Source organism: Balearica regulorum, chromosome 21 (assembly GCF_011004875.1).
Source record: "Balearica regulorum gibbericeps isolate bBalReg1 chromosome 21, bBalReg1.pri, whole genome shotgun sequence".
In the NCBI taxonomy this organism is placed as follows: Eukaryota; Metazoa; Chordata; class Aves; order Gruiformes; family Gruidae; genus Balearica; species Balearica regulorum.
In genome coordinates, this window is record NC_046204.1 from 3275211 (window position 1) to 3293415 (window position 18205).

Here is an 18205-nt window from a genome sequence, read left to right on the forward strand (position 1 = left end):
GGCTATAAGGATCCCACCTCCGTGTCTGGAACCAGAACTCTTTTCATCATTGGGCCCTATGCATTTAGGCTTCTGCAAGCAAGGTCTGGACATTTTGGAAACGACTTTTCCAGAGCCAACACTTAGAAATAACAATTAGGCAGGAACAAACCCATTTATCGGTTGAAAGCAAAGCAAAGTCAAACTAAACCACCAGTCATAGTCTATATTCAGAGCACTTTATTATTTAAAAAAGTTACAAAACAAAGCTCATATTGATTTCTTGTTAACTCTTGTTTTCTACAGAAAGTCATAAACAAGATTATAACAGACCAAAATGCTCCTGTGCAAACATCATCATCAAAAAGAAATGTGTTATTTTATGTACACATAAGTTACTGTCAAATATTAACATTAAAACATATCTATAAACGGACTGCAACAAAAACGCAGCATTGTTTTAATCTTCAAAATAAATCAGATGCTTCGTCTGTGGCATAAAAAAGTTATCAACCCCATTTCTTCTCTTTCCTTTCCTCTAAGATAGTGAGTCCCATTTGAAATAATCTGGGTTAAGGCTAAAAGGATCTCAGCAGCAGCATTCTGTGCGCTGTCCTCAAAATGCAACAGCAATAGGGTAAGGGTAGAGAGGTGTCTTAGAAGCAAAGCTGTAATCAGAGCCACCTCGTGTTATTACACGCTCCATCATCCTCAAGACAACGCTGACTGATACGAGCACACACTCCTCGGCCTCCCTTGGAAATCTTCCCATTAAGAGCAAGGCTGACTTTCCTCTTGAGTACATTTGTGAAATGTAGACGGGCCTGTCTGAAGCCACAGGCTGATTTCCTCACAAGGGTTTTAAAAGTTAAAAGCTATGAATAGGCTTTTATGAGGACTCGACGACTGTCCCAGAGAGTAGAAGTAGAGTTGTCCCCTCCCCAGATACTCATTAGGAACAAAAGAACACTGCACGATGCCTGAATCCAGGACACTCGGATAGTTTAATGATGAACTTGAAACAGCTGGAGGAGGATTGCCAAGCTCAGCAGTGCGGCGTTTAGGTGCTCGCAGATAGTGGATCCAGAACATTTCTGTCTGCAGCCTTTCTGACAGCACCTCAGCATTTGGGGAGTTTCAAGACTCCCGCTTCTCTGTGCACACACAAACACATCCTCAGCTATTCGGTTCCCCTTCCAAAGAGCTGTCCTTCGTGTATCTGAAGCCGTTAAGCACCACATCTGGGCAAAGCTCTCGCATTTCCACCTTGCTGGATAGTGGGTGAAGATGCAGGTCACTGTTGTTGTCCATGGCAATAGTCACTCCAGAAGGGTGAATATGAGCAGAATCATCACCTTTCCCAGCTTCTTCTTGCACAACTCGGTAGTTTTCTAGGGTCAAGCTCACGCTGGGGATGGTGGGAGTGTGAGCTACTTTCAACGTCTTCTTTGACCTGAGCCTTTGGTAGCAGAAGAGGAGAGACAAGACTAGTGTATCTACAAGCAGCTCAAACATTTCAACTACAGACAACACTGAGGATCCAAACCAGAGACTCCATTGGCTTCCCATGCTGGACAGAAGCAGATTCTCCTGTGGAAAGAAGCAAAGGGTTGTGTTTATCAAACACGGCAGAGCTCTGGGAACGTGAAATTATTGCCTATTGCCAGTGGGTCAGTCAGCTACTTGCCCTTTGGGGAGTAATTTTGTGTGACTGTGTAAAATGTGAAATTTTCAAGTCTCTTCCTTAAGAAGAATAATCCCATCCCATCATGGGGGCTATAAATAATCCTCCCTCCAACCATACACAGCACGCCCTAACTAATGACAGGTAACGATGTTTTGAGCTGATGTAGTGCAACCTACTGAGAGTAAAGGAGACTCATTCACAGACTGGTAGTTCAGTTGCTGGTAGAAGATAGTCACCTTGGCAATATCCTTCCTGTATTGGAGAAAGGGAGCAGTTAGCAAGGGTGGGATGTCCACATGTCATTCACTCGGTGGAAGGTACTGCTGGCTTCCTGGTCTCAATTTTACATGCTGATTGCTAGGGAATAGGTTTCACCACTCACTCAAGCTTTCATCCTGAGGGTGTTTAACATGAGCTTGGAAAAAGGTTACAGAAGTGACTGTCTTACAGCATTATGAGAAAAGATGGGAAACTCACTGCATGACCCTGTACATCTTTCTCTTGTCCTCCCTTTCTAGTCTAACATCTACAAATTCTGCAGGAATGAAGAGTTAATCTATAGTTTTAGCAGGAGTACCTTCTCGCAGTGACTAACCTGTTGCTGGTAGAGTTATATCCATTCTGATGCCTCAGAGCTTGGCGGATCCAGTCCTGCAGCAGAGGATATGTATGTTATTGGCAATCCTGTCTTCTGAGTTTTGGTATGTTTACTAATTTGCAAACGTAGATTTTATAAGCAATAAAATGGCTATTGTGAATAATAAAAAAGGATGTAATTGATTGGTTTATGACATATAGAGATAGCTATCAAGCAGTAGCTATATTTGCTAGAATAGCAAGGAAATACACACTGATATTTTAGGTGTGTATAGTATCCTGGTTCTTAAATTCTGCCTTTAATTGCAACTCCACCGAATAATTTCCTCTTTTAAAATTGGTTGTATTTCCATCTATACTATCACCTGTTTCACGTGAATTAACGACCTGGTCATACAGCCTGAATGCCCATGTAACATTCGAACATGAGAAACAGCAAGAGGTCATCTACTGACTCACGGAGTTTCCACTGCAGCCCTGCAGCACCTCACAAACAGTAATAAGTGAGTTGTTACACCACAACACCCACTGGATGCAGAAAGTCATTTACACCATTTTGTAGGTGGGAACTAAGGCAGTGAGGCTAGTTGCTTAAGGAGGGAGTTTGGATTAGAACTGGAACTGAATGTACCTCTCCAGCTCCTTAATCTGGCATTGCAACTACAGGGTCATTCCCCTGGGCCCAGGCTTTGGACCAGTTTGCTTTATTTGCCTCTTCCATTGCTGCTGCCTGAGTCATTGTTTTCTCCCTTTAATGTTCCAACAGCCGCAGTAAATACAGTATGTCCTCTAAACACAGCAGTTTTCTGGATGGACTACCTGAGATTTCGATGATGGCCACTTAGCCGTCCCAGCAGACACCTTGTAAAGTGATTCCCTGATAAGATAAAAATGGATATTACGATCACTATGGCCCTTGGCATTTAAAAGTCGACACATGAAGGAGTTTAACATGAAGGAGTAGTGCTAACACGAACACATGAAGGAGTTTAACATGAAGGAGGAGTTCTAACCACTTGCCCAAAGCAGAAGTTCTGGGGGCAGCTCTTGAGACCATTGGGAAAAGCTTTGTAAGTCAGCTTAAGAGATAAAACCGGAGGTTGCTTGAAAACTGTTCAGGTCAGGAGGAAAACTAGAATGATTTCAAAATCCTGACAACTTTTCTTTGATGCATTCAAAACAAAAGTATTTGATATTTTGCTTTAAAAATACATCTTTCCATTCTGAAATTGACCTACAATAAAAAAGGTGAACCAAGAAAAGTAATATAGATTGAAAAATGACACAATTTGGTTTGGGCTTAATAAAACATTTCTGTGTGATTAAAACAATTTCCCCTCTCTGCTGCCATGGACACACAAAGTTCTTATTTAATTTGTCTAATGACGTCATTTTTTTCCTTTCTCAGCACTGGGGTTCAAACATCAAATTGAAATCTCTGGTTCAGAAAAAGCCAAAATACAATCAGCCACCCGGCCCATAAATTTACCACTAAGTTGCCTACGTTTCCACTGGTGTAATTTTCCTCTGCAAGCTGGCATTGATTGTACTCTACTTTTGCGACGTACCGGCAAGGCTTGGGGCACTGGTCGAAACAATTCAGGTGATGATTTCTGAGCCTGTTGTACAGCTGGTAAAAGCAGTGACCTGGCGAAAGAAACGGGAGGAACACGCTCAGACACTTCTTCTGGAAATGGAAGGCTCCCAAAACCTCTGCCCTCACTTGGCCTTCCCAAGCATACATCGCTCTCTCAGATAGACCCGGTTTTGCCTCTCTCTCACCTTGGAATGGTTCGAGCTAATCGCCAGTGTGCAACGCAGGTGCCTTCCCTGTAAAGATCCACTGCGGATAAGCCAACCCAAAACCCAAGAGAAGTTATTCAAAGCTTTGTCTTACACCAGCACAGCCACCAATACTGGTAACGTGAAAGAGCTTGACCCTATATTAATGTCCTTAATAAAGGGATCTTGATAGCATCGAGATTTTTAATGCACCGTAACTCGATGGCCATGCAAACACACAGAAAGGTGACTGCCACCTGGCTGGATGCAGTGACGTGAGGATAAAATGGTCTAGGCAGGGAATAAGCCCAAAGGAGAAGGGCAGTAATCTAAGGAGTCATGTAACAGTGACTGTTGTAGGAAGGCCTTCCCTTCCGACAAGGACAAGACAGCAGCCTTTCGCTCTTACCCCACGCAGGCTGCTTATTGTAGTTACAGTACTCAGCACCGGGAGGCAGCGGGTAGTAGTAATAGCCACAGCCACATTTTTGAACCATTATGTGCTGGAAGCAGGAATGCAAACAAGCCTGGAAAATAAAGATGGCAAAGAAGATTGGATAAGCCAGAAATTTTTAAGTGCCCAAATTTTCAGTCTGTAGCATGCAGCTGCTAGGACACAACATACAGATTTTGTTACTGCAAAAAGACACCAGCCATTACTAGAGCATGATGATGCAAAAGGTTTTCACCTCTCATTCCTTGGCTTTACCTCTGAAAACAGTATTGAACTCAGCGAGACAGAATTTGCCCCAGCTCCCATTTTTCATTATGCCCAGTAACATCTCAGCTAAGCAGCCCAAGCATCTAGAGCCAGGAGCAACTACTTACACAAATAAACATCTGATGGCCCAAGAATGTCCTATAACAGAACAGCTCAGCTGCCTGGACTGGCTCAGTCTCTGACCTCTCTTGTGTTACTAGGAGGGAGTAGCCCCAGTGTCTGAGTATCCTCCACTCAGTAAAACACAGTTCCAAGTTATAACACCCTGTTTGTGAGCTGCTTTTCAGAGGGGCGTGAATCTCTGTTATCTCCAGCAATTAATCTGCTGATGTGTAAAAGCTCTCTGGAGAGTAAGGTATGACTTGTTCGCTATTCATCCACTCTGAATAAGCCGGGGCCTCAGCCAGCCGCTCTGACAATACCTGCAGGGTGTAGGAGTTGTTGTACAGGAGTTTAACATTCACATCATTGCCATTAGTCGTGCATTTCCCATAATTGCCACCCAGGCGATTCACCTCATCCTGTGGACACAGAAAAGAGGTCTGAGTGATTAGGAGCTTTAATTGGACCCATCCATCAACACCTAAACTTAACTGGATGGAGCATCATATAAACGCCAGGAAGTGGAGTAACATATGTGAGCAGCCGAGCTATACCTTGCTGATAAAACATATATACTAACAGGGCAAAGGGAGGAGAGTGCACGTGGTCAGTCGCTGGTTCAGCTGACAAGCAGTAACTCATCATGTCAAAACAACCAAATCATTTCTGAATGTCTGTTCTCATCCTAACGTACACGTACAGCCCCCTGTGTAGAGCGGGAACAGGATGTAGGAGGTATGAGAGCCTCAGTGAAAACAAATTAGGTCCCAATGTATTAAAGACCAAAAGGCCATTTGGAATAATTTTGTTTTACCCATGGGAACCTGAGCACAGCGAAGAGAAAAAAAGGGTTTGCATAAATATACATGCACAGCCAAGAAGTGTATAGGAGAGTCCCGCAAGTCCGTTGCATGAGTCAGTCACAGTGTTCAGCTCCTCACAACTTTCTGCAATCAGAAGGAAAAGAAATAACGCTCTTGAGCAAGTGGCTAACCTGCTGAATGCCAATGGTAGTTGCAATGCCTGGTCTGATGTCAAAGCCTTCATGCTCAAGGAATGGTGTCTGATTGTGGTTGTGTATCATCACTTTCACACCTGCTACTGTAGACAAGAGTGGGATGTGGTCCTTCTGCTCTGCTCTCAGGATAAGGGAAAGTCCTGTAAACCAAAGAAAAGGAGAGAATATGACAACTTATTTTGGGCCGTAATAGGACCACCCCACCCCCCCTTGAATTCTCAGCACTGATCAAATTCCTGTCGTAGCTCACAGAACAGCTGCTCTTTTTCCTTAGAGACCTGGCAAGCAGTCAGGTAGCAATTGCACCAGCCCATTCCAAAACTGTAATAATATTCTGCTTGAAAACTAAAATAATATTCTGCTTGCTATAAGTTAAGATATGGCTGATATGGCTATCATATACATGTGACTAGTGAAGCAAGCAAATACAGTATATAATTTGTGCCACCAGACTAGCAGAGAGGGATATATGTCAGTAAATCATGTATAGAAGACATATATTTAATCCATAACCAAATCATATTAACTTTAGCTCTTCTTCCCACCCTTTGCCAAATAACATACCGTAAGGAATTCCTGGTTTTGTAGCTGTCCAAAAAGGGTCCGTTCCCTTGCTGTTAAAAGTATAGCAGCTTCCAAAGACTGGGTGGTGAAAGTGAACATAGTCACTGAAATCAAGAGAGATTTTGATGGGTTTCGATTACGAGCGTAGCAATACCTCTACTTCTACGTAGGGTGTGTTTTGTGTGTGTGTATGTACACATGGGAGGGACTTGTATGTACACATGGGAGGGACTATGGGAAAGACTTGTTAACTCGCTGGAGACAAGGAAAAAGAAAAATAAATCAGGTGCAAAGGGATTCACTGCTCACTCAAGGTTACAGCCAGAGCAGCAAACACAGGAGACAAATTCAGAGTTCTGACTTGCTTTTCCCTCCACCAAGTAGACTAAATTTTTCCCTGCTTGTTCCAACAACCAGGCAGGCTGAAGTTCTGTGCTCTAATCAATAGAAGAAACACCAATTCTGTGCTCTAATCAGTAGGAGAAATAGATTCTCTCTTTTCTTGTTTTCTTAAAAATTGTACCACTTATTATGATCATGCAGAACTTTCCTGGCCAAGTCAGCCTCCATGTTCCACCAGTTTATAAGAGTCTTTAAGAAGAGTTGGATGAACACACGTACAAAAGTGATGATGCTCACCATTAAGTGCACAGACAGAGATATATTACATGAAAGCAGCAGCAACACTAAGCGCAGAACAACGTAAGAGTCAATTGCCTCCAGGAAAGATAAGACAGGACCTTATCTCGTAAAATGATCTACACCAAACTTTGTATACCCCTCTCCTCTTTGCTGAAAGCGCTCAGAAAAGCATTTAAATTTCCCTTCTGCTTATTCTGTGTCGTAGATGAGTGCATTGCTGTTAAGTTTATTCAAGTCATCAGTTTCAGTCTCCCAAGCACTTGAGTTCTGCTGAAATCACAATTAGCATCTCAAGAAGTTACATACCTGGGTCTGCAGGGCTCCCCATCATACTGACAGGAGTAGACCATATCTTCTATTTGCTCCTCATGATCAGAAATGTTGATTATAACTGGTAACTGGGACATGATATTCACGTAGTGAAACCTGTACCATTCGAGAATTGCATCCATCCCAGATGAATAGGTCTTGTAGAAGCAATTCCCACCTGTGGCATTGCACTGGAAGAAAAGAGAGGGACCAATTCAGCACAGCCAGGACATGACAGCCTAAGGGTAACAGAGATCGGGGGGGGGTAAAGGCAAATCTGGATAGAGGGACAAGGGGAAACTATTTTTCTAGCAAGTGAAGTCTGTGATGATTTTAGTTATCACAGAATCACAGAATGGCTGAGGTTGGAAGTGACCTCTGGAGATCATCTTGTTATGTGCTAAGCACCTTCCCTCCTTGAGGCTGAACTAGGTGTGCTACTTCATCTCAGGGGAATGAGTGCAGGGGGAGAGATGCAGAAGGAGAGAGCAGACAAGCAAACTCCTGTACCTTGCGAGTAGGAAGGACAGGGTTGGTGGGAATTCTCTACAACCCATGAATCATTAACCAAGTCCTGAGACACTTTCTTTGCTCTTACTCAGGCCTTAGACAGGTGAACACCCACAGATTCTGGTGAAAGTGCCTGGTGAAGGACTTCAGGATAAGGCAGGACGATAATAGTCAGGCAAAAATTGCTGGCCTTTCAAGCCACACCAAGCTCTCTCTCACAGCTTCTGCTCTTAGATCTACGCTAACCTTGGTTTTGATATGAAGAATCTGAAGCATTTCCATTCTTCTCCAAAGTCAGAGATACACATCTATTGTATTCATCCTCATCATTCGTTATTGCCATCTTTCGTTTCATCTGCAGCATTTCTGGTGCCCCCAGTACCACAGCATTTGGACCCCGAGGGAATCCTGGCATCTTTCTCTGTTATTTCTAGGCTCGCCTGCTAAGTCGAGACGTTTTGTGTATTTTTAGAAAGGGGTGCAATGATTCCCATAGCCTGCTGCTACCCTTCTCTGCTGGGTTTGTCACTACCAGAAGGACTGTACAGGTGGGTGGGCTGCGTAAGACCAGTGATGTTGCTATTGTTTCACCTCACGAGAATCCTGGCAATTCTGTTAGAGGCAGGGATGGACTCTCCTGAAACATCCTCCAAGCTGTCATTGCACAGCACGGAAACTATCTGGTTTTTCACTCTTTTTTTTTTTTTTTTTTTTTTTTAACGTACTTTGTGAGATCTTTGTCAGGGCCCTGAGTGCACTGATAGGTCTTAAGGGCCCTGAGCAGCCTCACCTGGGTCCTCCACCCACACCCTCCGCCCGTGGGCTCAGGAGCAGATTTAAGCTCAGCTCGGAGCCTTCAGCCCCTCTTTGGGCTGTGCTGTAAGGCTGCTGCCACCCAGCTAGGCTGCTGCTGAGCTCCTGCCCCACCACGCTCCATCCATCCAGTGAGCTAACTTCCTAGCTTGATCTTGAACCTGCCTCATCGCCGCGAACTTGCCTGATGAGTAGGACTCTTGGTTGGACCTGGCCACCATCTGTGAGCTTGCTCAGGTACCGTGGGACGGGTCTCCATCCTGCCCTGCTGGCAGCCTCCCCCTCTGCCCCGTCCCTTGGGGAGCAGCCAGCCCTCGCTGCTCCTGTCTGCAGCCAGGCTCAACATCTCAGAGGACACACACTTACCAGCCTGAAGCCCACGCTGGAGTGCTTCTTCCCTGACCTGTTACTGTGGTCAGACATTCTCAGGAGCGAGAAGTTTTGGCTCAGCTTGAAGCTGGATCTGCTGAGATTGCCTATGTTTGAAAAGTCTTTTATGTGGATGTTTTTCTCATTCATGTGGAATAAGCTGGCTGACGTGTTGATGCCGTACAAAAAAGTGATAGATTCCTCTGCCATGCGATCCAATTGAACCAAATGTTCACTAACCAGTTCAAATCTGCAAGAAACAGAAATATTAGTGAATATCCATGTTTCTATTAGACAAAAGCACTTTATTTTATGCACCCTCACTGTATCTATGGAAAGGCTACTCTCCTGGTCTCTGCAGACCTTGATGTCTGTGTGAGAAAAGCCAGCAGTGATGGTGCCCGTGCTTAGCGTACCTAGCTCCAAGAAATGAATTTGTTAGGAGCTCTGGTAGCTGCATTTCCAGTTGCTTGATCCTCCATTGGAAAAAAACCTCAGAATTGTAGCTGTGCAACATCAGCTGCACAAACTGGCCTTTCTGTCAGCCAATTAGATAATTATTCCGAGGAAATGACATAATTCCTTTACTATGTAATTTGAAGCATCTCGATAACTTGCCACTACTGTGTGAGCCTTGTTTGACAAGCAGGGCCGTGCAGATTTCCATAGAAGCGATATTGTTTCCTTAAAGCCATCCTGCGGTACGAAACCCCAAGCAGAATCAGCTCTAGCACGCATCATTCCAGAGATTAGTAGTTCAGTTAAGAGTGAATACACACGGCAACCGTGTTTTTCAGGGAAAGATTGTTTTTATCAGAGCACAAAATCGGTTAGCAGCTTGAACCAAGTCACGAGGTAGAGTTCCCTCTACCCTGACTCAGTGCATGGAATAAACTGCTACATGCTGTTGCGCAATTCCCTACAAGATCTTATCTTAAAAACAACTTGGAAATAACAACAGTCCCTTTCCACCTCTGTGAGGCGGAGTGGCCGCCTCCTTCGCAGTCACAGGGTTGCTGACCCTTCCTGAACCCTGGTGACTGTAAAGACACGAGGACAGTCGAGGGGAAAGCATGGTTACCTGTATGGGTCCAGATTGCAGATGGTAATTGCTGGAAACATCTTGGGTTCGGAATGCATTGACATGGTCAGGACAACAGGGTAGGCCCAGTACTGGCTGAACATAAGTGCAAACTGCCAGTATAACATGCCAAAGCTGGCAAGCAAAAGCAGAGTCCAAAAAGCTGTTTTCATCCTGTTGCTGTCTGAGCAAACAAGGCGAATGGTGCCATGGATTGTTGTGTTCTTACAGAAGAACTCAAACATATCCTTGAAGGAATCGTAAAACTCAATCAAGCCTTCTTTCTTTTCTTCTTCTCTTGCCATTTCCTGCTCCATCCTCTAAGTCTGTTCAATAAAAAAAGAGGGAAAAAAAATAATCTTATTAGCTTGTTAGAAAGACCATGGCCAATGTATGGACTCTTCCAAACAGGGTGGCAATGAGTTTGTTATTAGTAAGAGCTGAAAATAACTGTGAGCTGAGACTCATCTGTCTTTCCAGAGTTTGGACACCAGGAAGTAGCAAAGAGGTCAAATGTTCTGCATACTGCTGCCAAAGTAACTTGGGGCATTCTAGCACGATGACTTCTCTGTTAGCATGGATGTGCAAAGCTGAAGTGACAGTACACAAGCTGCGGAGAAGTCTGCAGCCAAAGGGGTGTCTAGTTGTCTTTCTAAGAACAGTAAGGACCAACATTTAATTCTGGAACGTTGCATCACTGTGCATTCATACAGATATGTAGCTAATTCATCGTTATGAGTATATGGCTAGTGAAATGTGCTGGCCTACAGGCCTGGAACAAGACTGTCTCAGAACTAGCAAGATGACTTCATCCTTACGTCAAGGAATCAGGATAAATCTAACTTTCAAGTGAATGAAAGGGACAAATGAGGATCTGGTTTTATTTTTTGCTGTATGATCTCTCATTCTGCAGAATGGAGGTAAACAGGATTAATTTCTGCCATCCCTGAAATAAACCCGCTTCCAAGATGAAATATAGTAGGTATTTCATAGTTCAGATGAGCGGAATCAGGTATTTAGGAAAGGAAGTGGAGAAAAACACCACCTCTGTTGAAATCACAGAGGGGATTAACCAAATTAGGATGTGGATAAAGCATTGCAGATACTGTTTAAAATAAAATGCTCTTGGTTCGTTTCTGAAGACCACAGAAATTAATTACTGTTATTAACAGAAATTTTGCCACCTATCTCCTACATAAATAGTTTTTTCCAGGAATCTAAAAATCTTCTCCTTCTCTCTATTTCACAGAAGTGAAAAGGAAGCACAGAAACTGAAAATCACCCAGGAAGAGTGGCATAACTGGAAATGAAATTCCACATCTCCTTTGTCACAGTAAGTAAAACATCCGCTATGCTACTCTAGATAATTTCGGACTTTATGCTGAGGAAAGTGTGAACATTATTTATGGTCATATGTTTTAGCCAGCACAGACCAGGGACATCTTTCTAGGTTTTAGTACCAGTTTGGGACATTGGTTTAACATACTTCCACTTACTGAATATGACGTCAAGTCTTGTAATATGTGAGTTTCCAACATTACAGCACTTTGTGAATCACCCTACCTATTATGCTATTATGAGAAGTTTACTGAGTACACCACTTTGGTCCAACCTTTACTCCAAATAAAAATCTTATAACTATGGTTACCGAGTCGGAAGAAAAGAAGCGTGCACATAACTAAAGAATTGTCGGAAGTGGACTACGGGGTAATGAAATGGAAGCTCAGGCCCTTTACTGAGCTCTGGGGGCTGGAAGTGTTTGGTGGCTCAGTCTGAGGTGCTGGTGAGGTTACCACAGCTCAGCTGATACATGCCAGCGCCCCGACCTGCGATGCCTTCGTCCTCAACTAGACCCCCCCATTTTAAAACATTGCTTTATTGCAACAGTCCTTGGAGCAGGTCTCTTCCTATGAACTGGTACCCGAGAGTTCCAAGCTGCTAAGACAGTCTCTTCACTGTACCTATCCATGTCAGAAAGGTTAGGAATAAACCTTAAACAGCGAGGAGCACTCCAAAAGCTGTATACCAGATTAGCTTCAAAATAGCCCATAAAAGTGTATTATCTGGCAAGGAAACCCAGTTCATCACAAGTTATCTTCCCCAAAGACTGTAACACATACCATGTTTGTATTTGCTAAGATATTGTTTAACAGTAATACAAAATTAGCTCAAAGACATATGCATCTCCTTTAGACTTTTATAATTAAACATGACAGATGATTTTTCAAATTTCTTAGATATACTTGCCATTGAATAAGTACAAGCCCAAACAAAATTAAATATTTAAAAAGGCATGAACCATTAAAAGAGAACACATGTGATAAAGAATTGAAGGGAGAAATGAACAATTCCACTTTTTGCTACAAGGAAACACTGTTTTTCTGCATCGTGCATGTAGTTAAACGGTTACTACCACACAGACTACACAGTCATAGTACTCTGAACCACTGGTTGCAAATTTTATCAGCCAACCTTACAGCTGAAGGCTCACATACGAATGCTTCTTCAGCCAAAAAGAACTCTGTGGCAAACTCCAGAAATGAACGCTTGGTAGTCTTGCTACTCCCTTTTGTTACACGTTCTTCAGACTAAACTCTTACACTGAATTCTATGTTCAAGCTTTATCTTATTCAATCCTTTCTTTATCATTTTATTTAGATAAGAGTAAATGAAAATAAGCCTGCACTGTATGACAAGAAATATATTGAGTCCTTAAACATTTAAAGTATTTTAAGATAGAAATGAAAATTGTGCGAGACTAAACCAGGAAAACTTAATTTGTTGTTGTTGTTGTATTAACCTCACTAGTCAGCCTTGCTCTAATGAGAAAAAGTAATAGTTACCAAAAGTGAATGCTAAATCAAATCTATCAAACACACTTTTTCTATGTATAATTTTGAATCTAAAAAAAAAACCACCTGTAAACATTCAAACCATGGCTTTCAGAGACAATCCACAGTTTTCAGACTTGGCTTTTAAAACTATGGCTAGCTAGTTCATCCCATTTGAATCTGCATTCTTAAAATAACTAGAATGAAAAAGCATACGTTAACGCAAAATAACCGAAGGAATCTTTCAAAACATGCGTGTGTACAGGCAACAGAACATCCTCTCTCCACCGGTTTCCCAGATCAGCCTACCACTAATTTATTTAACACAGCAATTGCACTCAGAGACTTAACAAAACATGTAACAGTGACCAGTTGCCCATCGTGTCTGTGCCTGGAGAGAGGCTGCAGATTATAAGAAAGTCAGCGGAGGTTCTACAGCAGTGGCAAACAAGTATAAGTTCATATATTATCACAGCAACTCAATGCTCAACACATACTAAACACTTGCACACGAACGTCATGTAGACAAATATTTAACCTTGCGTACAGGTATCTATCTTCATATCATTCATACGCATACACAAAAATACACAGTAAACCAACTAAGACCAAATTGCAAAACACCCCACTGTACCTTGGCAGAAACTCTTATCTTTACTAAACTCAGTCTTCAGCTTTATCCTGAACAGAAGACAAGTCTTGGTCCCAAGCTTTCAGATTTCCTCGTCTAACTGAAGATACCTGGGGAGCTGTCCAGCCTATATGGATCAAATCGATGACATCAAAAGGGGCAGGACTTAAGAAACAGATCATGGAAATTATTCAAAGCATGATCCAGGGAATAATAGGAAGTGAATGAACTGGACAAACAAGTTAACATTAAGGTTACACTTGAGTTAAAGTTGGTATGAGTGGTGGTGCTGTGTTGTTTTTGGGTTTTTTTGGGGTTGTTTTTTTTTTTTCCCCAATGGCTAGAGTAAGGGTTTTAGCCATAATTTCTACAAATACCTAGGGAAGTAACCATGGATCCTGTAAGGTTCTTTCAGCTCTGAACTTTCCCTTCAAGGAATTAGCTTTTTGCCGCCTTCTCATGGTTTCCGGAAGTTTGTATGATCACTAGTAATTGAAGCCATTAAGGTTTCCACAGGTGTGCTTGAGGAATTACATACCTCAGTGTAATCTGAAATGATCAGCTACTCAGTCTAAGGCACACGCGGCAGTGGATTTCTTCCTGCTTCTCCCAGACCATTACCCATCGGTAGTGGGCTATCCCATACCCATTAAGAATTTAACTCTTCAGCTATTGAGACTTGAATAAACTAAATCAACCATGACACTCACTTTAAATCAGAACACCCTGGTTTTGTAATACTGCTTAGTTAAGACTTGCAAAAGTCTCCGTAAGTAACGCAGAAGTAGATTCTGAATTCTGGGACTGCTAAAACACAAGCACCTCAGATTGCATAATGACTACTGACATCTGCCCAGTTGGAAAACAGCTCTGCAATGGTTTTGTAAGCAGCTTCTTATATGAAAATACTAACAGTATGGATATGGATGAAGCTTAGAGCTCCAAATCAGACCAGCAGAGCTCCTGTCTGCCTTTTAAAATTGGCTGGAACCAGATCTGCTATTACATTGGAAGTTGCAAAATACTGTCGTTTGCAAAGACAATTGAAATTTCTTGTGAAACGGAATTAAAAAAAAAAGGGAGAAAGGACAAAGATCAGGGGAAACACACTCTTCTGATTTTGACTGATTTCAATCCTGTTTATATTTTTAACAATTGCTTTATGCTGGATTTTGTTTTAGAAAAACAAACCACGTGGAACGTTCATCCCCAAATTTAAAACAATTATTCTAAAAGATGTGACTCCTATTAAACAGCTGCTGTTAATATGTTTTACCCCTCCTTGTCTTTGGTATTAAAAGGAAATGTCACAAAAATATTTGGAAAATGTTTTAAATTTTAAAAAAGTCAGTATTTTGGGGTGTAAAAATTAAACTTTTGATTGAAAAAATCCAATTGGCTCTTGAGTGAACAGCTGCAGCAAAGCTACTTGTCACTGATCAATGAAGAGGGAAGTAGTTAAATTCTCATTAAAAAAACCCTCAGAACCCCAAAAACCTAATTCTGTCACGTCCATTTGTCCCCCACCCTTCTTTTTCTCTTCATCTTCTATTGTGCAATAGAAAATGGCAACAATAAATCCTTGACAATGAAATTGTTGCACAATGAACATGCACAAGCCAAGTTCTGTTGCTTCATTCTGGCTGCAGGCTTCAGCATAGAGATTCTCAGAAGGTATCAGGACAATACCTTCTGAGCCAGCCGTGAATTTTTCCTGCAGGAAATGGAGAACTGGATATGCAGACAATGCTGTCACTCAAGCAAGATATCATTTCTGTTTGCACTTGGTCATTTGTCATCCTGTATCCTGAACTTGGAGGAGAGGGGAAGAGAAGTCTTTCGCTGGTTAAAAAGTAAGATGGTGTTTCTTTCAAAATACAGAAACAGATTATGGAGATAACGTTCATGAGAAAGTCCTTTAGGGTTGCAAAAAGGCTATGCTATAATTATTTTCAGTGGGACAGAAAACGTTTGTTAGTGCTCGTAGTCCTGTAATGGAGGGCAGGAGTAAGCATATTGCATGCCCTGTACAGCGGCAGCAGATGTCAGTGGTTGAATCCGCCCTCTGGACAAGTGATGCTTTACAGAGAAGGATGCCTCCCACGCTGTAAGTTTTCAACCCCCTCTCCCTGAACTGCAATTTGTTCCCCAGCTGGGCTTAATGGAATCACCCCCCATCTACCTGACCAAGACAGCACAGGTAAACAAAATAAGGGAATCTTGTCATTTTGCTTTCAAGCTTTTCCATTGCTGTCACGTATTAAAGGAACGGTCCAAACTCCACACTCGTGACCCTTGGCTCTACGCTAGCCTTGAGTTTTGTGCATACTCGGCATGGATGATAATACAATTCTCACCTATTTGATAGACTGCTGAAACAGAAATGAAACCCACGACTGTACAAACATGCCTTTGAATATGTGCCTGTCTTAGTATCGGCACCAGCTCAGAGGAGGAGAGGAGAGGTACAAAGAGTATCCTGCAGGCAGAGAGAAGAGACTTTATCTACTTCACGTGGGCAAAAGAGTTACTCAGTGAATTAATGTTCCTTGTGGAATGTACTCAGACATTTGGGGAAGTCTACCACCAGACAATAATTTTTTTATCCTTAAGTATTTCCTTACATGTGAAAAAAGTTTTGCTCTCTATAGAGCAAACCTCTCATATCACTGGCTTTGGCTGTTATTGGACACTAAGCAGACGAACAGCACAGACAACGTCCAGCACGTAGAACACCCAGCGTGCCTGCCCCTTCCTACGCTTGCTGCTGTTACAGGCTGGAGTGAGAGAGTCACGGAGATTAAACTGGAGAACCTCAGTGATGAGCTCTAGCTGGGCCCTCTTGCTGTGACAGGCTAGTTTCTCAGAGGCTCAAATATTAATATTTTGTCCAATCTCACTTTAAACGTCCGAAACAAGACACGCCACACTGTCTGGACTTCTTGTCAGAACACCGAATCGCAGTGAGGTAAGTCTGACCGGACAGATAAGAGTGCTTTTCCTAATGATGTAAATCACACTTTTTTTTTTTTTTTTTTGGCTTGCATAGGAACGAGAGGGGACACTTTGGCTACTCGTTCCTGAAGGCTTTCCCAGTTGGCTGAAAATTGCTTGTGCTGAGAGGCCTAAAACAAATTAGCAAAGTGAAAGACACATCAAAATCCCCCCACTTCTAGCAGCTTTCCCTGCTGCCACGCCATACTGCAAAGTTCACTGTAATTTGCTGTCCACTAACCACACAAACTGTCTTTCAGTTATTAACTTTCTCCCTTGCTGCACTTGTTTCGTATTATCGCGCTCTCTCCCACTTCAGTGTTTCAATAGTTTCTGATATTCCTCAACTCGCCTGTCTCTTCCAGAGATTCCCCACTCTTTGTCTCTATCGTTCTTCAGTCTGTGAGCCGAGAAGAGCAGCCTTTGGCATCCGCTTCCTCTGGCAGCGGAAGGGATACGGAGCAGATCCGGCACCCTCCTGCCTTCAGCAGGCTTTGTAGATCTATGCTTTAATCTTGATTTTTAGCAAACCTTGCTTTACTCACGTCACTTGTTCCTGCATGAATGGCGTTTATTCTCCTGGAATGCTCCAGGTTACTCTGTCAAACCATCTTCCCACATTTTCTCTCATTACACAGGACACAGCATGCCAACCCGGTTTTCCTCTCTCTGAAATCAGTGTGACTTGTCTCCTCTGGGTTTGTGGAAACTCCCTCACAGTGCTTTCTTCATGGCCACCGGATAAGCCAGTCTATTCCTCCTCCCACTCAAAGGCAGACAAAATTCTGTGGGCAACTACAGAAAAAGGAAACTCCCAGTGTAGCCTCTTTGGGTTTCTTGGTTGGCTGTGCTGTGTACGGACTTGAACTGGCATGCAGCAGGCTCTGCCTCCTGTATTTTTCCCCAGTTCTTACTAGCCAGAACCACATTGTCATCTTTTCAAAGCAGAACACAAAATTGCTTCTCGCTGCTCTCCTACTGGAGAAAGGAGCAGCACGCAGAGGTATTATGGAAGTGCTGACAGCTTGTTCAGTCCTATGCAAGAGGCAGAACAAAGACAGTCCCTGCCCTGGAGAGCTTTCAAACATTGCTTAATGTCTCCTTTTGATCTAGCCCCAAATGTTGCTGAACTGACTCTGATTTTCAAGTGTTTTCCTCATCTCCTGGAATCTCAGTGTTGAAGCTCTGTTCACCAAAATTTCTTCCGGGAATCCCAACACTCAGCGCTTTGCTCGTGCGATGCTTTGAGCCGTGGCTGAGGGGATCTCTATCTTGAAACCAGAGTGAGCTATGCCTGCAGAAACAGGATAGCATTGGTCTACCTCGGCGTCCCTTTTGCACTGGTTTGCATCTAGCCAAAGCAGCTTCGCTTGCTGCAAAGGCTGCCAAACCTGCTCAAGGAAGTAGGTAAACACTCCTTAACTGGTGCTGAGCTCCCTAGTGCTCTGGTTTTATCACCAGCAGTGCCTGAGTTAGCAAGGCTAAAGCTAGCTGGCACATCCTTACAAAATGCAGAAATCACGGCAATGAGCACATGCATATTCTGCTAGTCACCAGCCATTTAAATATCCCTTA

General features: G+C 42.9%; 1 protein-coding gene across 1 annotated transcript; it reads right to left on the reverse strand.

The window, feature by feature from the left end:
- Window positions 1-206: 206 nt before the first annotated feature.
- Window positions 207-10499, reverse strand: SCNN1D (sodium channel epithelial 1 subunit delta). Its single transcript, XM_010300127.2, has 12 exons — window positions 10175-10499; window positions 9091-9343; window positions 7399-7592; window positions 6451-6554; window positions 5863-6026; window positions 5189-5287; window positions 4455-4572; window positions 3832-3910; window positions 3083-3140; window positions 2262-2317; window positions 1843-1918; window positions 207-1569 (listed from the first exon to the last, which is right to left on the reverse strand). Exons 1-12 carry the CDS (start codon window positions 10489-10491, stop codon window positions 1156-1158), a joined length of 1932 nt encoding a protein of 643 aa, XP_010298429.2. The 5' UTR covers window positions 10492-10499; the 3' UTR covers window positions 207-1155.
- Window positions 10500-18205: the final 7706 nt, after the last annotated feature.